Source organism: Canis aureus, chromosome 1 (genome assembly GCF_053574225.1).
Source record: "Canis aureus isolate CA01 chromosome 1, VMU_Caureus_v.1.0, whole genome shotgun sequence".
NCBI classification, from domain to species: domain Eukaryota; kingdom Metazoa; phylum Chordata; class Mammalia; order Carnivora; family Canidae; genus Canis; species Canis aureus.
The window spans coordinates 112,938,585-112,962,265 of record NC_135611.1 but is presented as its reverse complement, the minus strand read 5'-3'; the positions used below and the strand labels follow the sequence as shown (position 1 = coordinate 112,962,265).

Here is a 23,681-nt window from a genome sequence, read left to right as displayed (position 1 = left end):
TCATGAGAGACACAGACAGAGAGAGAGGCAGAGACACAGGCAGAGGGAGAAGCAGGCTCCATGCAAGGAGCCAGATGTGGGACTCGATCCCGGGTCTCCAGGATCATGCCCTGGGCTGAAGGCAGTGCTAAACCGCTGAGCCACCAGGGCTGCCCAGAGTGGGACTGCGGAGGTTTCTTTATAGGAGGTGTCCAAGAGCATGGGCTGTGGACAGTGGTGTCCAGAGGATGTTGTGGGGGTGACGGCCCTCTGGGTGGGGTGTGGGAACTTTGAATCAGATTTCAGGCAATAGGGCCTTGGCACGGGGCAATGTGGGAGAGGACCCCCTTGACACAGAGATTGTGGGCAAGGTCAGAGGGTCCTTGAGGGAAGGGGATGGTGGGAGATGGTGGGGAGAGGGGGCCTAAGGTAGGTGGGCCCTGAATTAGGGGGACGGTGGGAGATAAGTGGGCTCCTGAAAAGACCATGGGAGATGAGCCCTGACCCCATGCTCCCTCCAGTCTGAGGCCTCCTTCCTGCCTCTTGGATTCCTGGAGGAAGTGGAGGTGGGAGTGTAGGAGGACCTTAGCACAATCAGAAATCTGGCTTATGTCCCTGCTGTGTGACTTCAAGGAAGTCCTTGCCCTCTCTGGGCCTCAGATTGCTCAGTTGTCTATGGGAGTACAGGTGCCCCTACTACCCAAAATGAAGCATTTCTATGAAACCTTTCGAAAGCCAAAATGATGTAAATCGAAGAGTATCCCTCACTTTCCAAAAGCTCATGTGATGCCACTTTTACAAAATACCTACATTAGTACCTGTCTTCCCTAAGTGAAAGAAATCTAAAGAGGATTTTCACTTTTACAAAAAATACTATTATGGGGGCACCTGGGTCCTTTAGTAGGTTGAGCATCTGCCTTCAGCTCAGGTCATGATTCCAGGGTCCTGGGGTCGAGCCCCATATCAGGTTCCCCGCTCAGCAGGTTGCCTGCTTCTTCCTTTCCCTCTGCTGCTCCCCCTGGTTCTGTGCACTCTCTCTCTCTCAAATAAATAAGTAAAAAATCTTAAAAAAAAAAAAAAAGACCATTATGCATGAATGTAGGTAAATGTAATTGTCTGGGGTGGTGGGCATGTGCACACACCCACGCTTACATCTCTGGGCTGTATTAGAAAGTCTGTGGGCAGCCTGGGTGGCTCCACTGTGGTGGCGGTTTAGCGCCGCCTTCAGCCCAGGGCGTGATCCTGGAGTCCTGGGATGGAGTCGCACGTTGGGCTCCTTTCATGGAGCCTGCTTCTCCCTCTGCTTGTGTCTCTATCTCTCTCATGAATAAATAAATAAAATCTTAAAAAAAAAAAAAAAAAGGAGTGTGCCTCAAGTGAAGGGGGACTGCGGCCCAATCAGAACGGCTGAAATTCAAACTATTAACAATACGATTAACACCGGGTGGGAATGCAGAATGACCTCAGAGCTTTGGAAAGAATGTGGCCATTTCTTTTAAAGCTAAACACAGTCTGTGCCGTGATTAGCAATGGGCCCAACAGAGATGGGAGCCCATGTGTCATCGGGAGACAGAAGGTTCCCACTTCAAGGAAGTGCCAAAGCTACTGGTACATGGGACAATGTAGGTGACTCTCATAGGTGTGGTGAGGATAAGAAGCCAGACACACGAGACAACATGCTTGTAAGATCTCATTTATACGAAGTCCAAGAACAGGTGCAACTATTGGATGACAGAAATCAGAGCAGCCTCTGATGGGGTGGGGGGGAGTGCTGACTGGAAAGGGGCATGAAGGAACTTTCTGAGTCAGTTGAAATGTTCCACACCTTGATCTGGGTGGTGGTGATGCAATGCAATTTTTTTTTTTTTTTTAAGTAGGCTCCACGCCCAGCAGGGGCTTGAACTCATGACCCCAAGATCAAGATCTGAGCTGAGATCAAGAGCTTGATGTTTAACTGCCTGAGCCACCCAGGTATCCCGCAATGTCAATTTTAAAAATCACTGAGCTATGCCCTTAAGATTTTTGCACGTCACTGAAAGTTTATCTCAATAAAAGAGCGAGAGAAAAGCACAGTACTTAGAGGTTGGACAGCTGAGGTTCAGATCTCAGATTTGTCCCCTCTCAGCTGTGTGGCCTTGAGCAGGTCACTCCCCCTCTCTGTGCCTCACAACCTGTGAGGACTGAATGAGCTGATACACCAGAGGGCAGAGCACAGAGTGGCCAATCAGTGAATCACCATCATCACCACCATTGTCACCATCATTGTTCCTCCCTTCCCCATCCTCCTCCAATGTGAGAGGATTCTGAGTCTGACTCTCTTCCTCTCTCCTGTTCTTCTTCTTCTTCTTCTTCTTCTTTTTTAAAGATTTTATTTATTTATTCACGAGAGACACACAGAGAGAGGCAAAGACACAGGCAGAGGAAGAAGCTGGCTCCCTACAGGGAGCCCCATGCGGGACTCCATCCTAGGACCCTGGGATCACGACCTGAGCAGAAGGCAGATGCTCAATGGCTGAGCCATGCAGGTGCCCCCTCTCCCCAGTTCTGATCCCATAATCCCACTGCCTGGTAAATTCAAGCTGAGCTCACTTAACCTTGGTCAGGTCTAAAATTCCAGGACTTGGTAACTTCGTGATTCCTGTGGCTTCTGGGGTTGCGTGGATCACCCGGCAGTGGGTGCCAGGCCCGGGGACAGCCCCCCACCCCCGGGGCCAGAAAGCAAGCACAACACACACGCTTCTCTCTCCCCACTGATATATTTGATAATTGTCCAGAACCAGAGATGGCATCAGCCAGGGGTGAGGGGGAGTAAAAAAGAGCCCAGGGAGGGGGTGGAGAGGGGGCAGGGAGGGAGGGGTGAAGAGAGGGAGAGGAACAGAGACACAGAAAAGAGAGGCGGAGAGGAGGGTCGGGATGGTGGGGAGAGAAGCCAGCCAGAGGGGGATGGTGGGGTGGAGAGAAGTTGAGGGGGTAGGGGCCAAGGTGGGGCCATGGGGAGAGAGGGCCCCTCCCCCAGAATACAAAATGGGGGAACTGGTGGGGGCTGTCCTGGGCTTGAGGGGGCAGGGAAGAGATGGGCGATGTGAGGGGGGGGTGAGGTCAGTAGTAGGTTTCCTTCTCCACCCAACCTGGAGACAAAGAAAGGAAGAAACAGGAAGAGACACGGGGAGGGGTACAGGAGGGAGACAGAGGCAGAGACAGACAGAAAGGGAACAACGGGAGAGAGAGCCGGGGAACAGAGGAGGAGGGACGTGGGGGAGACAGAGAGGTCAGCACGGTGCTCCGCCTGCCTGCCCTCCCCCCGCCCCCCCTCCCCCCAGCCCCCGCCCTGCACCCGGCAAACCCCCTCACCCCCGGGGTTCCTGCGCAGGATGAGTTTGCGGATCTCGTCATAGACGAAGATGAGGAAACTGTAGGGGAAGGCACAGAACCACCAGCTGGGCCTGGAGAGAGAGCAGGGGGGCGCGGGTGAGCAGGCGGCACTGCGGACCGGAGGCAGAGTCTGGGGAACAGGGGGGGGCCACCCGGGGCAATTCTCCCTTGCGCTCTGCGCCCACAGGAGAGGGCTGCCCCGGCCAGGGCTGCTGGGCTGGGGGCTCCCAAGCGCCACCCCTCTGCCCCGTGAGGACGTCCACGGGGGAAGGCTCAATGGCATCAGAACGGGGACTGTGGGGGGGCCCGGCTGGCTCAGTGGGTAAAAGTGGGGCTCTTGATCTCGGGGTTGTGAGCTGGAGCCCACTTTGAAGGCAGAGATACCTCAAGATAATACAATCTTTGAGGAAAAAAAGAACAGGGACCGTGAATGGGGGGGGCGGGGGGGGCGGCGGGGGGGAGTGGGGGACAGGGTCCAAAGAGACACCAGGAGAGGTGGGGCCTGCGAGGAGGATCCTGGAGCAGGGCGCGGGGGTGGGGGGGCACTCACTTGAGAGGGTACATGCGGAGGGCCACGTCCATGCCAGGGCAGTAGGACAGGAAGGCAGCCAGGGCCGTCTCCTCAAACAACCCGAAGATTAGGATCTTGTTCCTGGAGGCAGAGGCAAGAGCTGGACTCCGAGGACCTGAGCCTGACCCCGCCCCGCGGAGACGGACGGACAGACACAGATGGGGACCACAGAGAGACACAGCGACACACAGACGGGCCTGCAAAGGGACCCCAAGTGATCCCCTCCCCACACACGTAGAGACAGACATGACCCCTCGGTCGTGACCACCCAGGGGACGGAAACGGCGCCTGCGGGGAGGGACGGACAGACACTCGGACGGGATGGAACGGAGCCTCGCGGCGGCCCTCACTTCATGCCCTGCTGGAAGACCGAGTTCCTCCGGGTCTTGCAGATGATCAAGTCGGCCCACTGGACGACCACTATGCTCACGAAGAAGGCCGTGTGGCACGTGAACTCCACCACCTTCCTCTGCTCGTAGGTCTGCAGGGGCGATGACCAGCGTGCTGGGCCCCGACCCACTCTGCCGGGGCCCGGGGGGTGGGGGTGGGGGGTGGGGGGGGGGGCGGGGGCGCAGGGGGCGGGGCTGGGGATCCCGGCTGGGCTGGGGTGGGGTGGGGGAGGCTGGGCTGGGGTGGGGTGGGGGAGGCTGGGCCGTGGGCAGCGGCGCTGACTGCGAGGCCCCCCCAAGCTGCAGGCCCACCCACTCACCCACTGCTGCCCGTAACTGTCCTCCAGGTCATTGACGGTGCGGTCGTCCCAGTTCAGCCGGATGCCCACCAGGTTGCTGGGCAAGAAGCCATTTTCTGCCAGGATCACGAAGTAGGAAAAGAAGCCCCCGAGGGCCTGGATCATTCCTGGGGGCGGGGTGGGGAGATGAGGAGAGGCTCAGGTCGGGGCCAGCAGCCAGCCCAGAGCACCGGGGAGGCCCTGCGAGACTCCCCTTGGGAGGTGGGGGGCTCGCTCAGAACTCCGGCCCCACTGTCACCTGAGGCGGGGCTCCCGCGGACCCCCTGAGCGCGCCACCTGGTGGTGAGCACCTGACATGGGCCAGGACGGGAGCCTCAGGGAAGGGCCCACCTGGAGGCTCTCCCACCTGACCCAGGCCACCTGAACTTCAGGGAGTCCCTGGGAACCCCTGGGTTTCAATCGGACAGGCTCCCCGATGCAGGAATGATCTCCCCGGGCCTCTGACCACCACCATGAAGCCTCTGCTTTCTGGGACGCTCCCAGCAATGGGGAGGTCAGCACCTTCAAGGCTCTGTGCCTGGGACCTCCGGCAGCAGGTTGAGGAGGAGGTGCGGAGGGATAGGGCTCACTCCTGCCCTCAGAGTGCTCACAGGCTGATCCTGTCTTCCCCACTGTGGAGGCAGGTGGAGCCGTGGGCTCTGCAGTGGCCAGCTTGAGGCCAACCCCATCTGCTACTTGGTGTCCCATGTGCTCCCCCATGCACCCCCAGGCCTATACTCCACCTGTACGGGCCCTGCCATGCTGACCACCACCTATCTGCAAGTCACTCCTTCCAAACCTCCAGCACCAAGTCCTGCTTCTAGCCCCCTCATCCAACACAAGGTTTCAGAGTGCCAACTATGGGCCAGGCACTGGACATCCAGCTATAAACCAGGTAAGGGCCCCACATCCTCACCAATCTGCCCATAGGCCATGCTGATGAGCCTCTCATTGACCAGCTTGTCAGTGCGTGGGTTCCTGGGCTGTCTCTTCATGATGTCACTCTCTGCAGCCTCGTATGCCAAGGAGATGGCAGGAACCTGGGCAGGAGAGTCCACATGAGCTGGAAGTGGGGGACCCTCCCCTTCCTGGGGCCCAGAGGGTGGCTGGGACTCACCATGTCAGTGCCCAGGTCGATACAGAGGATGGTGATGGTGCCCAGAGGCAGTGGGATGTTGGCCATGATGAACAGCAAGAAGGGTGTGATCTCAGGGATGTTGCTGGTCAGGGTGTAGGCAATGGATTTCTTCAGGTTGTCGAAGATCAGGCGACCTGAGGCAGGAGCAGGCTCAGATCTGGGGCACCCTGGCCCTCTGCCCCTTCCCTGCCCAGTCCCCGAGTCCTTTCCAATTCACCCTCCCATCTGCCCACCTTCATACGCAAACATCCAACCATGGCACCCTGGTCAAACGTTCTGGAAATATAGCCACGTTGGAAGACTGGCAATTTGTATTAAACACCCCCCCTCCTCTATCGACCCAGTGATCCTACTCCTGGGTTTGAATGAGGATTTACATCCACCAAACAGCAAGTACGAGGAGGTTCACCATCGCCAAAACCCAGAACTGACCCCAGTGCCCATCAGCATGGGAGTGGATAAATTAACTACGGTCCCCCCACACAACAGAATACCACTCCGGAAGAAAAAAGAACGAATAAGCTATGACACACTCAACTCCATGGATGAATTTTACAGATGTTAGGTCAAGTGAAAAAGGCCAGACACAAAAGCATTCATATCATGTGACTCCAGTTAGATGAAGTTCAAAACTAATGTATGGTGCTAACAGTCAGGATAGTGTTTCCTTCTGGGAGGGGTGCTATGGGCTGGAGGGAACCTGACGAAACCCTAATGGGGCTGGAAATGTTCTTTATCTTGATCCGAGGTCTGGCGGTTGCAAGGGTGTGTACGTCTATAAAAATTCCTCAAGCCGCCCAGCTTCCTGCGTGCCTGTCACATCTCAGTACAAACTCCATCAGTCCAGTGTGTGTAACGTAAAAAGAGGCCCCGGATGAACTCAGCCAGCACCTCCTCCCACCCTCCCGGGTGCGCTGAGAGGTGTGAGAGAAGAGATGGGTCATTCACATGGCACAGAAAAGGCAGGGCTGCACAGTGGGTACGGATGGCCTGATCACCTTTGTGTACACGGAAGACCCACTATTTCCTATTCCTGTCGTGCCTGCTCTGCTCCCCACAACCTGCTGCTGTCTCTTCCCAAAGTATTGACGGAGGAAATGAAGCCTGAAATGTGCTTCGACAGGGACGCCTGAGTGACTCAGTGGTTGAGCGTCTGCCTTTGGCTCAGGTAGTGATCCCTGGGGTCCTGGGATCAAGTCCCGCATCGGGCTCCCCGCAGGGAGCCTGCTTCTCCCTCTATGTCCCTGCCACTCTCATGAATAAATGAATAAAATCTTAAAAAACAAAAAGAGAATACTTTATGAAATGTGCTTCCACATAATCCAGTGTGTGTGCTGAGACAAAAGAGGATTGGCCATGAGTGATAATGGAGTGGGGTGGGGGATGGGGACGTGGGGTTCACTATGCTCTTTGCTCTGCTCTGTGTTTTTTTGGTTGATTTTTTTCCACCCCTGAGAGGCCTTCCTTGCCCACCCTATCCAGGTAGGACCAGGGTTATCACCTACCATGGCATCCCACTTGTTCGCTTCTTAGCACCTACCACAATTTACAACTACGTTTATGTTAGGATTTGTTTGTTAACTTGTCTAAAGCTGCCTCTCCCAGCTCCTCGAGGGCAGGGACCTTGTCTGCTCTGCTCACAACTGTCTCTCCAGCACCAGGCAAGATGCTCAAGGCAGGAGCCCAATAAGCGTCTGGAAGGTGTGAACAGTGTATCCCGGTGAGTGTACACTGCATACGCAGAAATATCTTGGGAAGAAGAAAGGGTTAACCATGGTGTCTTCTGGGACACAGGAAACAAGGGGTAAGACCATTTAATTTGTCACTTTAGGGCTCAGCTTTACTGTTGGAATTCTCTTTTATCATGCATTATTTTTTACCCTGGGGACACTTCAAATGAGAGAGAGAGAGAGAAATTGGAAGAAAATGCACCACAGCATGAATAGTGATTATTTCTGGATGGTGAGGTCATGGGTGATTCCAATTTTCTTCTTAATGCTTGTCTACATTTCCTATAATTATCAGCAATTGCTTTGATGATCAGAATAAAATTAAATGTGAACAAGCCCCATCTGTGGCCACATCAAGGCCCGTCAGGAGGCGGTGCCCGTTGGCTCTGCAGCCTGGGCTCAGTGCCCCCCCTCCCCCCCGCCCCGCCGCAGATACCCGAAGCACGGGCTCCCTCATGGCTCTGCAAACTCTGTTCCTCTGCCTGCAGCTCCCTTGCTTGGCCCTTGGGATTCTGTATAGTAATTCCTATCCACTCTAGAAGCTTCCTTGCCCCCTGACTCCAGGCTGAGTGAAGGGTGTCCACAGGGCTCACAAAAGACCCTTGGCTTCTCCGAGGTTGCACTTAGAGGGTTTTATTTTTTTTTTAGAGGTATTTTAAAAGTGCTTCTACATCTGCCTCATCCACCAGAATGGGCCTGTGCTGGGTAATGCTGGGACCCAGCTCAGCCCTGCCTCCAGGGAGCCCCCAACCCCAGAGTGGGGAGGAAGACAGGTTCCGCCAGGGGCTCCATAGGATTCTGGTGTCTCCCTACTGTGCATTCTGCCCCACAGCCCTGGCCGGTCCCCTTGCCCTTCTTGGGCCTCATGCAGGAACCCCCGTCTCCAGAACCACCCCGGGCAACTCACCCTCCTCCACACCCGTGACAATGGAGGCAAAGTTGTCATCGAGCAGAATCATGTCCGCTGCCTGCTTAGACACATCAGAGCCGGCAATGCCCATGGCCACCCCGATATCGGCCTTCTTCAGGGCAGGGGAGTCGTTCACACCATCCCCAGTCACAGCCACGATTGCTCCCTGGAGGGAGAGAGGGTGAGGATGACGCCCAGGGGCTTGGCCCCAGCCCCTCCTCATCAGGGACCAGGAGTCCAGGCCCCAGCTGCCTCCTCCGAGGGACCTCAGCCCAAGCCCACCTGTCTCTGACAGCCTTCCACAATAATGAGCTTCTGCTGGGGGGACGTGCGGGCGAAGACGATCTCAGTGTGGTTCTGCAGGATTTCATCGATTTGCTCAGAGGTGAAGTCCTTGAGATCCGTGCCATGGATCACACAGGCCTTGGCATCCCTGGGAAGAGCAGAGAGCTGGTCAGGACTCGTGGGGATTAATGGACAGGCAGCCAGGCAGGCTGAACCCACAGATAGGAGAGGACTGGCTTCTAAAAGTGAGACTCACGAAGTGTAAGTGACTTGCCCAGGGTCACACAGCTCATGAGCAGGGAAGCTGAGATGCCCATCCTCCCATGTGTGGGGGGAGGGGGACCCAAGGCTGAGACCCCGAGGGAAGGGGGACAGGCCGCCACAGAGGGGGGGGCTCACCGGGGGTTGACCTGGCTGACGGGAATGTTGAGCCGGGCAGCAATGTCCTCCACAGTCTCGTTGCCCTCAGAGATGATGCCCACACCCTTGGCGATGGCCTTTGCCGTGATGGGATGATCTCCCGTGACCATGATGACCTGTGGGCATTGTTTGGGGATGGTCTAGCCTCACTGCAGACCCTGGGGGGCGCTGGCCCCACCTTCCTGGCTGCCCTAGGCCATACCTTGATGCCAGCGCTGCGGCACTTGCCCACTGCATCGGGGACAGCCGCCCGGGGTGGGTCGATCATGGACATGAGGCCAACAAAGCAGAGGTTGTCGGTGGTGAAGTTCACATCATCACAGTCAAAGGCAAAGCCCTTGGGGAACTGTTCTTCGGGAAGGTAGTAATGGCAGAAACCTGATGGCAGGACGGGGTGGGACATGAGGGCTCCAGCCTCGGCCCTCCATGCTTCCCACCATCGGGTCCCTGCAGTCAGGACAGTCCCAGTAGGCGGGATGCTCTGTCAACATTCATCCCCTAAAATGCCTTCCCCTCTCGTTCATACACACACTCGCTCATTCATTCATTCATTCATTCATTATGGTGCACTCTGGGATGCCCTATTCTGAGCCAGCCTCCGGGCAGCCTCACATCCTTCCATAACCTCAAGGGGCCCCCAGAGCTGACTCTGCCACCCACCCCAAGTCAGCCCCACCCACTGTGCGCACCAAGCACACGCTCGCCCAGGCCGCCAAGCTCCAGGTAGGCGTTCTGGAAGGCCTCCTTCATCTCCTCATCCAGCGGCTGCTCCTTGCCCTGCAGCAGGATGGTGGAGCAACGGTCCAGGATGCGCTCGGGGGCCCCCTTCATCACTAGCAGGTATCGGTTGTCATTGGGGTCTTCGGTCTCGTGGATGGAGAGCTGTGGAGAGGGCAGAGGGTGGAGGGCGGGCATGCCTGAGCTTCTAACAGACTAAGTTGGGGGAGGGGATGCCCCACTCCCACGCTTCCCCCTGCCCAGTGTCATAGGAGCCAGGACAGACCACAGCTGGGGTTCCCCCAGAATGCACTGCCCCTAACTCTCTACCCAGGAGATCTCCATCTGGTTCTTGAAGTCTCTCACAGACCTTGGCTCACTCCTGCCCATCTCTGCCTCTATCTCACAGATGTTTCTGCCTACGGGGCTCTCTTACAGAAACCCCAGCCGTCTTTAGATATGTGCGTTTCTCCCTGGCTCACCCTCATCTCTTATCCCACATCTGAGCTGTCACCAAATCTGCTCAGCTCACCTCTCAGATATTGACCTCAGATTCTGACCTCTTCTCACCTGTCCCCTGCCCTCCCCTCCCGGTTACCATTATCTCTCATATGGAATATCACACTGAGTCTCCGTGTCTGCCCTCCCCAGTCCATAATATTCCCTCCCTGCAGCAAGCAGGAGGATCCTTTAAAAAAAATGCAAGTCAGTGGAAAATGGTGAGGTCACTTGGGCAAATAGTCTGACAGTCCCCCAAAAGGCTAAAAGTAGAGTGACTATACGAGCCAGCCATTCCCAGGTACACTCAAGAGACATGCAAAGTATGTCCATACAGAAACGTGTGTGAATGTTCCCAGCAGCATGGCACACAGGAGTGCAAAGGGACGAACAACTCAAATGTTCATCCACAGATGGATGGATAAACAAAACGTGGACTCTCCCAGGTCCGATGACCAGTGGGAGAGGCAGGAAAGGGTAGCCTGAGAACCCCAGAGGGAGGTTCCCCAAGGCTGGGTGGACTAGGTAAGGGGAGCGGACTAAGTATGAGCCTCAGCCACTTGCCACCTCTGGCCAGGCTGCTTCCTTCTCTCCCGCCCTTCCCCTCAAAGCTGGGTCCCTAAGCCCTTTTGCTTTGTCACTGCCTAAGAGTGTGACAAAAAGCAAGTTATCTAACTTCTCTAAAGCTTGGCCTCCTGGTCTGTGACACTGTGAACAGGTGAGGGGTCACCAGCCCAGCCCCAACAAAGGCTTGTTCGGAGACCAAATGAGACAAAAGCAATTTGTCTTGGCAGCTAATTTCAGTCTCCCTGGCAGTGTTTCCAGAAGGCTAGGGTCACGGTTTGTTCACCCTGTGCTCCCAACACCCTCTGTAGTACCTGATACTTAGTAAGTGCTCAACAAATGTTTATTGAATGAATAAATAAAGTGTGAAGACTGTAAAAACAAAACAAAACAAAACAAACAAACAAACAAAAAAAACAACCATGGACTCTCCAGATGATGCAACGTTATTCAGGCATAAAGAGGTACGTAGCACTGACACATGCTACCACAGGAAGGAAGCCTGAGACCATCACACTACGTGAAAGATGACAGTCACCAAAGGCTATGGATTCTGTGATTCCATTTATATGAAATGTCCAGCATCAGCCAACGCATAGACACAGATGTAGGTTAATGGTTGCTCAGGGATCAGGATGCTGGGGGAGGTGGGGGCCAAGAGCTAAGGAGTGGGGCTTCTTTTTGATGAGACGGAATGTTCCATAATCGTGTAGATGAGGGACACCTGGGTGGCTCAGTAGTTGAGCATCTGCCTTTGGCTCAGGTCGTGATCTCCGAGTCCTAGGATTGAATCCTGCATCAGGTTCCCCTTGGAGAGCCTGCTTCACCCTCTGCCTCTCTCTGTGTGTCTCTCGTGAATAAATAAATAAAATCTTTTAAAAAATTGTGTGGCTGATTGCACATATCTGTGAACATACCAAAATGCCGAATTATGCACTTTATGTGGGTGAACTACGGTATCTGAATTATCTCAGGGAAACTCTTTTGAAAAACTTGAGTCAGGTCTCATCTCTCCTCTGCTCAGAGCCCTCCCGTGGCTCATGTCCATCTTAAAGATACACCTGAATCCTCTCCATGGCCCACAAGCCCAAAGGGACCTGGCCAGGCACCTACTGTCTTCACCTCCAGTACAGTCCCTGGCTCACTGCTTCACCATGCTGGCTGCCTGGCTGTTGTTCAGACACATCAGTACCCTCCTACCTCGGGGCCGTTGCACATGTTATGCTCACTGCCTGGAACACTCGTGCCCCAGACACTTGCAGGCAGCATATTCTGTATTTCCTCATGCCTTTGTCATTGTCTTCTTCTTATTTTTTTTTTTTTTAGGATTTTATTTATTTATGAGAGACACACACACAGAGAGAGGCAGAGACACAGGCAGAGGGAGAGAAGCAGGCTCCATGCAGGGAGCCTGATGTGGGACTCGATCCCAGGTCTCCAGGATCAGGCCCTGGACTGAAGGCGGCACTAAACCGCTGAGCCACCCGGCTGCCCTGTCATTGTCTGTCTTCTAGCATTAGAGTGTAAGTTCCATGAGAGGAGGGACTCCACTGTGGCACTCACTGCCACAGGTGCCCCAGTACCTAAAACATGTGCCTGACATGTGGTGGCTGCTTGAAAAAAATATTTGTTGTGGGGCATCTGGGTGGCTCAGTCCATTAAGTGTCCAACTCTTGATTTAGGCTCAGGTCATGATCTCAGGGTCATGAGATCGAGCCCCACGTTGGGCTCCATGCTGAGTGTGGAACCTGCTTGAGATTTTTGCTCACCCTCTCCCTCTGTGCTTACCCCTATTCCTGTGCAGGCTCTTTCTACCCCCCCAAAAAAACCCACTCTTGAATGAATGAGAGATCTCTGGCTGGTCCCCAGTCTCTGCCTCCCACTGTGACAGAGGCCTTGCTCTCACTCCTGGGTCTGCTTGCCCTTTACCTGACCGGGTGGATACCATCATTCCCATTTTACAGATGGAGAAACCAAGGCTCTGGAAGGTTAGCAACTTGCCCAAAGGAAGAGGGCACCAGGGCAGAGGTGACTGCTTACAGGCATTAGAGAGAAACTGAGGTCCAGGCTGGCTCTCCTAGACAGCCCAGAGTACCTGGTATTTGTTGGTGGAATTGAAGGGAATCTCGGCCACTTTCTTGTTACGTTCACGCATCAGCTTCACGGAGCCAGAGGACAGCTCGATGCACTTGAGCAGGGCAGACTCAGAGGCATCCCCGGCCACATCCCTCTAGGGAAAAAGAGGCCTGTCAGAGCAGAGCAGCAGGCTGTGGGCAGGGGCAGGGCCAAGGTGAAGGGGCGGCTGGACCCACCTTGAGCACCGGGATGTTGTCCTGACCTCCCTTGAAGACGGCACGGTTGCAGAGTCCGGCAATGTGGGACAGGGCCACCCAGGTGTGTGAGCTCTTGTCAAACGAGGTTCCTGAAAGGAGGTGTGTGTCCCATATTACTGTGCCTTGGGGCCAGACCACCCCCCCCAACACCCCAACTCCTGCCCGGGCCCCACCCTCACCTGACTGGTCCTCGGTAGTGTCAGCCTCATGGATCTGGTTATCAAACCACATGTGGGCGACTGTCATGCGGTTCTGGGTGAGGGTCCCTGTCTTGTCTGAGCAAATAGTGGAGGTGGAGCCCAGGGTCTCCACAGCCTCCAGGTTTTTCACCAGGCAGTTCTTCCGAGCCATGCGCTTGGCCGTCAGCGTCAGACACACCTAGGGGGTGTCCCAGGGCAAGTAGGTCATGGGCAGAGCGGGCGGCGGGGCTGGACCAGCCACAGGAGTGCCGAGGACCCAGCTGCCCAGTCCAGGGATAACCCCGGGTGGCCCATAAAAGACAAGGGTGCTGCCCCCACGCAACAAACAACAAAACAGACACACACATACACAGGAGAGTGTTGTTGCCTGGCAATTCCACCCCAAGGCACAGACCAATGAAAACGGGCTTGGATGTGCCCTCAAAGACAGGTACTGCTATATGCAAGGCAGCAACCTTTTACCATCATCCCCCCAAAAAACAACCCAAACGTCTGCTAACAGCACAAGGGATAAATAAATAGCAGGGGGAAAAAAGATGTAATAATATATGCCAAAGAAAAAGGACAAGCTCTTGCTGCCTACACCTGCACAGATGAAGTTCAAAAAGATAATGTCTGGCACATTCCATCTGTATGAAGTACAATGATGTAGAAGCCAGGGCAGGGGTTATCTTTGAGTTGGGGGCAAGCAGTTGCACAAGGTCTGGAGGGGGTTTCTGGGGAACTCAAGTCTGGTGCTGCGCACATGCACGTGCCCAGATTCACAGCCTGTGCGTGAATATGTGCAACTCCAGGTCTATATAAAGCCTCTGACCTGCCCTGGCTTTGAAAATGCTAATATGGAAAACGCTGCATGATGTATTAAGTAAAAGAATCAAGCAGCAGAAGAGAATTCCTGGGACTATGTACCCTGAAGACAGCATTTACCCACAGGCTGGAATCTGCCCATATCTGCCTGGGAGCAGTGTGGACGGTGTGCTTCTATGGTGGGGCTGACTGTAGGGCAGCAGAGCAGGGATGGGGGGGCACTTATTTTTTAACTATTTTAATGTATTCTTTAGACTTTTTGCCATGAGGGTGTACTTCTTCTTTAAAAAAAAAAAAAAAGATTTTATTTTTAAGTAATCTCTACACCCAACGAGGTGCTCGAACTCACAACCCCAAGATGAAGAGTCATACACTCTCCTGGCTGAGACAGCTGGGAGCCCTATGAGGGTGTACTTCTTAATTTTGTAAGTTAACTTAGAAAGTGGTAAGACTGAAGGGGCACCTGGATGGTTCAGTTGGTTGAGCCTCTGACTCTTGATTTTTGGCTCAGGTCATAATCTCAGGGTTGTGGGATCAAGCCCTGTGTCAGGCTTATGCTAGATGGGTAGTCTGCTTGAGATTCCCTCTCTCCCTCTCCCTCTCCCCCTGCCCCTTCCCCCACTCACACACTCTCTCTAAAAAAAAAAAAAAAAAAAAAAGGTGATAGGCTGTTAGCCCTTTATGCCTTGCAGTGTGCCTCAAGATTTTTGTTTTGTTAAGAAGGCCTTCCAGTCCCCAGGTCCAGTCATTTAAGATCCAGGAAGCTCAGCCCTCAGTGTACAAGTTGTCCTCATCAAGAACATTACACTTAGGCCCCCAGACCCCTCCCCCTCAGACTTGGGGATCTGGGCCTTACAGTGACAGTGGCCAGCAGGCCCTCTGGGACATTGGCCACGATGATGCCGATGAGGAAGATGACAGCCTCAAGCCAGGTGTATCCGAGAATGAGGGACAGGATGAAGAAGGAGACGCCCAGGAAGACAGCCACGCCGGTGATGAGCTGGATGAAGTGCTCTATCTCGATGGCAATGGGCGTCTTGCCCACCTCCAGGCCCGAAGCCAGGGTGGCAATGCGGCCCATGACAGTACGGTCACCTGTGGCCACCACCACACCTCGAGCCGTGCCTGTGGGGGCAGAGGGGATCGGGCTGAGGTGGGGATGGGGTCTCAGGGAGGTTCAGAGGGACCCCGAATCCCAGAGACACAGCCCTCTGTCTGGACCAGCCCTGCCCCAACCTGGGTGCCCCCATTGCGCCCTGCCGCACCTTCCACGCAGTTGGTAGAAAAGAAGGTGATGTTCCGAGTCTCCAAGGGGTTGTCGTGTGTGCAGTCAGGAGAGCGAGTCTGTGGCTCTGATTCACCAGTCAGGGAGGAGTTGTCCACCTGAGTGGGTAAAGGGAGAGAGAGAGAGGGCTCAGCCCTGGGATCAGGGAGCATTTGGCCAGAGGACACTGAGGCTAAAGCTGTCTCCCTGGAGGTCAGATCCAGAGGCCTGGACATCTGGGTGAGCGAGTGGTGTCTGGGCAGCTAGAGGTTAGGCTCTTGAAGTGGGAGGCAGAGGTTTCTTGCCAAGGTCTAAGGTATTGATGGGTCTAGGGGTTGGGGGCCTGGGCTCCTGGGTCTGAGGGAGGAAGCACTGGGGGCTTGGACCCGAATCACTCCAAGAAAGACAGAGCTGGGCCCCAGGTCCCAGTCTCACCTTGCAACCATGAGCTGAGATGATCCGCAGGTCGGCCGGGACTCGGTCTCCGCCCTTAATCTCTACCAGGTCCCCGACCACCACCTCCTCAGCGTTCACCTGCATCTTCTCACCCTCTCGGATCACCAGGGCTTGCTGGGGGTCGAACGGAGAAGAGTCAGCGCCCCTGCTGTCTGCCTGGGCTTATCCGGCAGACCTCACCCCCATCCTTCCACTCCCACCTGGCCCCTTTCTGGGCCTTCCTCACCTGGGGAACCATGTTCTTGAAGGACTCCATGATCTTGGAGCTCTTGGCCTCCTGGTAGTAGGAGAAGCAGCCGGTGATGATGACCACAGCTGCCAGCACAATGCCCAGGTAGAGCTGCAGGGAGACACAGGGTCACAGCTCACTCCTGCTCCCTACCAGGCTCGCCCTGAGATTTTTGCAATCTGGGAAGGGAACTCTGAGTCAATGGCAGGTAGCGGGGTCTGTATTTGTGTGTCTGATGCCAGGTTGTGTCTATCTGGTTGAGGGTCCATGTGTCCATCTGCCTATTCAGGTTTGGGTCCCTCTTTCTGCACATGGTTGTGTTTGAGTCTCTAGGTCAGTCCATCTCTCCATTTTGTGCATCCATCTGTCTGTCCTTCTGCCTGTATTCGAGGATCTTAGCATATGCTATTAACCCTCCATGTGTCTGTGTCTTTAGGTCAGCACGTCTGTCTGTCTGACTGTCGGCCTGTCTGGCTTAAAATTTAGGGGGCCGTTTGTGTTTGAATCTTTTTTTAAAAAATATTTTATTTATTTATTCATGAGAGACAACGAGAGAGGCAGAGACATAGGCAGAGGGCGAAGCAGGCTCCATGCTGGGGGTCTGATGCGGGACTTGATTCCCCAGATCGGGATCATGACTCCAGCCGAAGGCAGATGCTCAACCTCTGAGCCACTCAGGCGCCTCGTGTTTGCGTCTCTGTATGCGGTTCCCTGTCTCTCTCTGTTGGTCAGCTTAGGTCTGAGACTCCATGTCTGTCTATCTGCCGATTTACGTTTTAACTGCCTTTTCTTTTTTTTTAAGGTTTTATTGATCGATTGATTGATTGTAATCTTTCCACTCAATGTGGGGCTTGAACTCAGAACTCAAGAGTCGAATGTTCTTCCTACTGAGCCCGCTGGGTGCCCCAGGTTTTAATTTCTGAGAACACTGTCTGTGCTTGGTTCTCATGTCATTCTGTCTGTCACCAGGCTAGGCCTGCAACTCTGTGCGTGTTTGAGTTTCTGTGTCTACGTGTGTGTCTCCACTTGTGTGTCTGAATGAGGCACCTCTGTTTGAATCTGCGTACAGATGTGACAGTGCTGACTCTGAGTGTGTTTGCGTGCACTTGTGCATGGATCTCTATGTAGTCAGCATGTAGGTCTGCATTTACGGGCATGGGGTCCGTTGAGATTGTGTCCCCCTGTGTGTCCCTGCCATTGGATCCTGACGGATCAGCAGGTGGGTGTGCCCGCCTCTCTACATGAGTGTACTTATTTTTTGGGGCACCTTTTACACCACGGCCACCTGATGATGCCTGTCCCCAAGACCACCAAGATCACAGACCCTTGGGACACAGACTCAGCTCACACACCCCACATAGTGCACATGTTACTTGGCTTTTCTGAGCCTCGGTTTCCTTATACCTTCTCTGGTTCTCTCACTGAGTGGTTATGAAAGTCCCATGAGACAAAGCTGGAGTGGGCTCTGAGAAGTCTGAAGAGGCAGGAGAAGTGAGGCAGGATGTGTGCCCCTAAACGTTCAAGCCCTTGTTCAGGGTAGCGTGGAGGGTACTCACATTGTCACCCGAGGGATCATCCTCTGTGCCCGCCTGGATGCCATAGGCCAGGAAGCAGAGGATGGCTCCAATCCACAGCAGGATTGAGAAGCCCCCGAAGAGCTGGCGGCAGAACTTGACCCATTCTGGGGTAGTAGGCGGTGGTGTGAGCGCATTGGGCCCGTCCCGGGCCAGGATCTCTTGGGCTTTGCTGTGGGTCAGACCCTGGGGGACACAGGACTCACACAGAACCCTCCCTGAGCCTCCCTGGCACCCAAACTCTTCACGAGCACCCCAGGCCCCCAGGAGTCCTGTCCCCAGCCCCTCCTCCCTCAGACTCAAGAGTCCTGCCCCCAGCCCCCTCCTCCCTCAGACCCAGGGGGTCCAGGCCCTCAGCCCCTCCTCCCTCAGACCCTGGGGTCCAGGCCCCCAGTCCCTCCTCCCTCAGACCCAGGGGTCCAGGCGCCCAGCCCCTCCTCCCTCAGACCCAGGGGTCTAGGCGCCCAGCCCCTCCTCCCTCAGACCCAGGGGTCCAGGCACCCAGCCCCCTCCTCCCGGAAGCCCTCCTCCCTCAGACCCAGCCACACCTGTACACAGTCCGTGTTGTATTTCCGGCAGACCTCTTCCACTGACATCTTGTGCTCTGTCTGAGGAACAAGAGTTTGGAGGGAGGAAGTGAGAACCCAGGCCTTTCGGGGGCCGGGGCAGGACCTGAGAGCATTAGGCCCATCCTCAGCCAGGATCTCCGCTCTGGGAGCATGTGTGGGCACAAAGGGCGAGGCTTACCATAGCCACCTCCTTCTTGAGGTCATCCAGGTCCCTGCGCTCTTTGGTGCCCTTGCTCTTCTTGGGCGAGCCCTTGTCATCTTTCTTGTCCTGCGAGGTGGCGACACGATAGCTGTCAGAGCCACCAGACTGCGGGCGAGAAGGGGTTACAAGGGGACACCGGCCCTCTGGGCCCCCACCCCGGCCTGCTTTCTGTGCACATCTGCGCCCTGGGCAGGGGCTGGCTCTGGGAGTCTCTGTGTGTCTGTTGGGGCTCCCCGACACCTCCCTGTCTCTGCCCTGCATCTCTGGGTGGCTGTCTCTCAGGACCCTGGGTCTCATCTCTTCTCATTGTGTTCGTCATCTCTGGCTCTCTGTCCTCCAGGGTCTCTGTCTGGGTCTCTCTGTGCTTCTCTCTCTCTCTCTCTGATTCTGGGCCTATCTCTGTGTCTCTCTCTCCTTCAGTCCCTTTGTGTCATCTCTCTCTCTGCCTCTAAGTCTCCCAGCACGTGTCTCTATATAATTCTATCTGTCCCATACAATGTCTGTCTGCATCTCCAGAATGATCTCTCCCTGCGTCTGGCTGAGTTTCTCTCTGGGTTCCCATCTCCAGGTCGATGTGTTGCGGGATCTCAGACTGTCTCTGAGTGTCTGTATTTTCTGCCTCGGGGTCTTTCTCCATCCCTTCGAGCTGGGTCCCTGTCTGGAACACTTGGTGTGTCTCTCCCTCTCCGTCTCTCCCATTTCAACCGCCTTGTGTGTCCATCTCTCGTTGTCTCGCTCTGTGACCTTTCTGCCTGTCTGTCCCTCTCGAGTCTGTCTGGACATCTCTGTCCTTCCAGCTCTGAGTCTCCCGGCCTATGTGACTCTCCTCATCTTCTCTACCTGTCTCAGTCTCTGTCTCTCAAAGGACTCCGCTAATCTGGGGAGCCCCCCAAGGGGTTCCTGGCAGAACAGAGGAGAAAGAGTACTGCACATGTTGGTCACAGCTAGGACACAAGCCCAGGAGGCAGCCCTCGACGCACAGGGATGATGGCCTGGCTGCCTATTCAGCCCATCCTGAGGGCCTTGACTGACAATTTGGGGGCCCTGGCCTCTCTCTCGGGGGCTGGTGGCAGCTTCAGACAGCTCTGAACAGAGGACGGGCAAGGTCAGGTCTCTGGAGGACAGACTAAGAGCGGGCTGGGGTGTGGGGTACAGAAGGGCGAGAGGCAAGAGCCCCAGCATAGCTTGAACTGGATGCGGCGTGAGGGGGTGAGTGGGGTTGCAGTTGGGGGTTTGGGCAAAGGGGGAAGGCGGTGTCCCCCGAGGCTGGCAGGAGGGGTGGAGCCAGGCCAGGTGCTGGCAGAGGGCTGCTGACAGGTCCTCGGGCCCAGAGCCAAGCCGGGATCCCAGGCTCAGGCAGCTCAGTGCTAATCCTCTCGTGACCTTGCAGAGGGCTGAGCTGCCTGCTGTCTGCCCCCAGACCCAGGGGCTGAGCCTGGGGGTTACTGCAGCCCAGCGCCCCGGAGCCTCTGAGAGGGTTTCAGAGGGTGGGAGGGAGGCTTGGCCCCGGGCCAGCCCTGCAGCAGCACTGCGGCTCACTCAAAGGCACTCAAAGGCCCAGAGGCCTGGGGGACAGGGAGGACATGACTTCACTGCCTATGCCAGGAGGGGTCTTACCTGCCCACAGGGGTGGACCCAAGGATGGAGAGATGTGGAAATAGAAGGTCATGGGGTCAAGGTAGAGAAATGAGGGGGAAGGCGGGGGGGGGGGGGGCTGGCAAGAGCAGGGGAGAAAAACAGCAGCCCATCCTTGAAACTTTAGGGAAAGCTGGGAGCTGATGCTTGGGGTGAGGAAGGGCTGGGGGCCTGGACCCCTAGTCTGAGGGGGGAGGGATTGGGGGCCTTGGATTCCTGAGTCTGAAGCAGGGGGCTGAGGGCCTGGACTCCTGGGTCTGAAGGAGGAGAGGGCTGGAGGCCTGGACTCCTGGGTCTGAGGGAGGAGGGGCTGGGGATCTGGACCCCTGGGTCTGAGGGAGGAGGGGCTGGGGTTCTGGACTCCTGGATCTGAGGGAGGAGGGGCTGGGGGTCTGGACCCCTGGGTCTGAGGGAGGAGGGGCTGGGGATCTGGACCTCTGGGTCTGAGGGATGAGGGGCTGGGGTTCTGGACTCCTGGATCTGAGGGAGGAGGGGCTGGGGGTCTGGACCCCTGGGTCTGAGAGAGGAGGGGGATGAGGGCCTGAACCCTGGGTCTGAGGGAAGAGGGGCTGGGGTTCTGGACCCCTGGGTCTGGGAGGAGGGGCTGGGGTTCTGGACCCCTGGGTCTGGGAGGAGGGGCTGGGGTTCTGGACCCCTGGGTCTGAGGAAGGAGGGGCTGGGGACTCTAGACCCCTGGGTTTGAGGGAGGAGGGGACCGGGACACCCCAGTCCCTGGCAGACAAGCCTTGGCTCCTGCTTGCCCTTGCTTTGACCAGACTCCCTTGGGGGCGGGCTTCCATCTGTTGGAGGGGGAGCCGAGGCTTTCCCAGTCAAGGCAGGAGGCCCAGATGGGCGCACTGCGGGGTGGGAGGACCTCTGAGGGTGGGGGACACGCCTGTCTCACTGCAGCCAGTCTCTGCATCTCCTCACCATTTTCCGCTGTCCGCCTCCCCCGACACCCGCCAGCTCACGCAGCTTCTGCACCTTGGCCAGCCTCTCCCTCCCCCTCTTAGAGTGTCTGGGGCCTTCCTCTCTGAGCATCTCTCTCTCTCTCTCTCTCCACCTCCCCTTTTGCTCTCTGCCTCCTCCTCCCATCCTTCAAGCTGACTTTGGTCGTCTCTGGATAGCAAATGTCTGTCCTTGGGTCTCCTAATCTCAGACTCAGTTTCTCTCGTTGTCTCTGTATGTCTCTCCACGTCTTTGTCTCACATGGCCATGTCTCTGTGTGTCTCTCTGACCATGTCTCTCTTTGTGTCTACGTCTACGTCTCTTTCTCAGCATCTCTGTCTCTGCCTGTTTCTTTCACTCCTTCTATCGGGTTCTGTTTCTCTGCCACCCACGTCTAAAGCGTCCCGTCTTCTTTAATTAATGCCCCGCTTCCTTTCCTGGGGCGAACAGTCTCAGTCCTCTCCTCCAATCGGCCCACGCCTCCCTCCTTCCATTCCACTTACCTGGAAGCCATCACTGACTCTCACCTCCCCCCTTCTCTCTCCCAGTCCCTTCCCCACCCAGTTCTTCTCCCCATCCCCCTTCGCCCACCCCAAACCACAGATCTGCAGCCCCACCCCCCACCTCCAGCCCTGGGCCCATCAGCCTTCCTCCGCCATCTTTCTCCCCATCCCTCATATTCCCTCTCCATTAGCCTTTCCCATCCGGACCCTCTGTCTTCATCCCACCCAGCCCAGCCCACCCGCCTCCTTCTCCCACTCTCCCCCCATGGCCCCGCCCCAGACACGCAGGGAGGAATCCAGGGCTGCAGAGGGGATCAGGTGGTCAGCCAGGGAAGGAGGCGGCATCTGCTGGAGAGACTCACAGACAGACAAGGACACACGGACACAGAGGCAAGGGCATAGCCAGACATGCACGATCCACTCCCCCCGGCCTCCCCACCCCCCTCATGTGCAGACAGGCGCCCCCAGCCAGGCCCTCAGTCTCCCTGCCCCGGCTGTCCTGCTCCTCCCAGCGCCCCCGTATCAGCTTCCCCAGATTAGGGGCTGGACACACAGCACAGCCCCAGGCCACGCGCCGCACTGCGGAGCGCCCCCATCCAGGCCTGGAAGGAGAGGGAGAGGTCATCTGGTGTTCATCCCACCGCCTGGACCTGGCCCCACCCGGCCGGGGACGCAGACGGGTGTCAACACCCCCAGACACAAACCCCGGCTCTCAGACACACCCAGACACGAATGCAGACAGTCGGACACAACCTGGGCCACTCGGTGCTGGCAGGACCTGACGGAGCCAGGAGCTCCCACACGCACACGCGCACACGCACACACGGCCCGGGGCGTGCGACCGCACCAGGTCAGGCAGACGGGCCGAGGGCCGGCCGGCGCCCCGCGGGCCCCGCACACAAAGACGCGCCAGCACACGCCACAGCCCCGCGGCCCCAGGCGGCCCCGCGCACACGCTCCAAGCGGCAGGGCAGACGCACCGGCCGGGACCCGCAGACCCGGCCCGGGAGCGCGGGGTCCCGGAGCCCCCGCCCCCCGCCCCCGGGGCCCCCCAGCGTCGCCGACCCCCCCAGTGTCGCACACACGCACGGCCCGGCCGGCCCGAGCACCTACCCCCATCTCGGCGGCTCCGGGGGAGAGGGGCGGGCGGGCGGGGCGGGGGCCGGGGCCGAGGGCTCAGGGCGCAGGGCGCAGGGCGCAGGCTCAGGCGCGGGCTCGGCTGGGGCCTCTGCAGCGCCCGCGCCCCGGTCCGCGCTCCGTGCAGCCGGCAGCCCTCCCGCACAGAGTCTGCGGCGGCCGCCGCCTCCGCCTCCTCATATGCCCGCGCCCGCGGGGGGGCCGGCGCCGGCCAATCAGGAGCGCCGCCGCCCTGACGGATGGCCCGCGGCCCCGCCCCCGGCACTGCAGCTGTCCTCCCCGCCCCCAGCCTCCGCAAAGTGGCGGCTCGGCCGAGGAGGGGGAGCGCTGCAGCAGCGGGGGATCCCGGAGACCCCGCAGTGAGGAGCCCCGAGAGCCCCGCCATGGGGGTGGCGCTTCCGAGGAAGGGGCGCTCGGACGGAGAGCGCCCCGAAAATCCCCTTATGGTGGGGGTGTTGCCACAGGGAGAGGGGCTGCGCGGCGGGAGGTGGACACCGGGTGGGAGGCGAGCCCCCTCCGTAAACCGCCACAAGAGGGCGGGGGGGGGGGCCCAGAGCACCTCCTTCCGCAGTGAGGTGGAGGGGGTGGCTGGAGACCTTGTAGGGGTGCTGTTCAGGAGTTGGAGGGGCCCTCAGAGGCAAGGAAGACCCCCCAATAAGGAGGGGTGCTGCAGAGGGGAAAGGAGGCCCGCTCACTAGTGTGCCCCACCTCCCCCCCACACACACACACACATGGCAGAGTTATCCAGGGAGACACAACTGTACAGGTACACAGAGGATACATCCCAGCCAGAGGACCCCACCAAACCTCACACTCACACATAACCATCACCCACAGAGCCCAGATAGGGAGGACACACACATCTACCACCTCATCACACATCACCACAGTTTCACCGTCACATTCCAGAACA

General features: G+C 57.1%; 1 protein-coding gene and 1 long non-coding RNA gene across 5 annotated transcripts; one reads left to right on the top strand and one right to left on the bottom strand.

Moving 5' to 3' along the window:
• Nucleotides 1-2,716: 2,716 nt before the first annotated feature.
• On the bottom strand, nt 2,717-22,873 carry ATP1A3 (ATPase Na+/K+ transporting subunit alpha 3). Of its 4 annotated transcripts, none has more exons than XM_077850396.1 (23): nt 22,745-22,873; nt 18,522-18,611; nt 18,323-18,382; nt 17,757-17,960; nt 16,198-16,311; nt 15,951-16,085; nt 15,517-15,634; nt 15,108-15,376; nt 13,424-13,622; nt 13,224-13,333; nt 13,007-13,141; nt 9,822-10,014; nt 9,335-9,510; nt 9,112-9,248; nt 8,710-8,860; nt 8,425-8,593; nt 5,767-5,921; nt 5,566-5,689; nt 4,632-4,777; nt 4,273-4,403; nt 3,902-4,003; nt 3,331-3,422; nt 2,717-3,107 (listed from the first exon to the last, which is right to left on the bottom strand). In XM_077850396.1, the coding sequence occupies exons 1-23, from the start codon at nt 22,748-22,750 to the stop codon at nt 3,079-3,081; spliced, it is 3,045 nt and encodes a 1,014-aa protein (XP_077706522.1). In that variant the 5' UTR covers nt 22,751-22,873; the 3' UTR covers nt 2,717-3,078. The 4 variants fall into 4 exon arrangements, with proteins under 4 accessions (XP_077706522.1, XP_077706521.1, XP_077706523.1 ...); XM_077850395.1 differs by having other exon boundaries at nt 18,522-18,650; nt 22,745-22,765; XM_077850397.1 differs by lacking the exon at nt 22,745-22,873 and adding an exon at nt 22,385-22,428.
• Nucleotides 4,619-7,077, top strand: LOC144285192 (uncharacterized). Its single transcript, XR_013353574.1, has 3 exons — nt 4,619-5,218; nt 5,380-5,544; nt 6,536-7,077. It is a non-coding gene; the product is annotated as an uncharacterized LOC144285192 (long non-coding RNA).
• Nucleotides 22,874-23,681: the final 808 nt, after the last annotated feature.

Bases quoted from the DNA above. Each gene is read 5' to 3' on its own strand.
- ATP1A3 (XM_077850395.1), bottom strand. The intron at 13,623-15,107 runs GTAAGGCCCAGA...GACACCCCCTAG, and splicing joins GCCTGCTGGCCACTGTCACT to GTGTGTCTGACGCTGACGGC. The intron at 13,334-13,423 runs GTGAGGGTGGGG...ACCTCCTTTCAG, and splicing joins CACTACCGAGGACCAGTCAG to GAACCTCGTTTGACAAGAGC.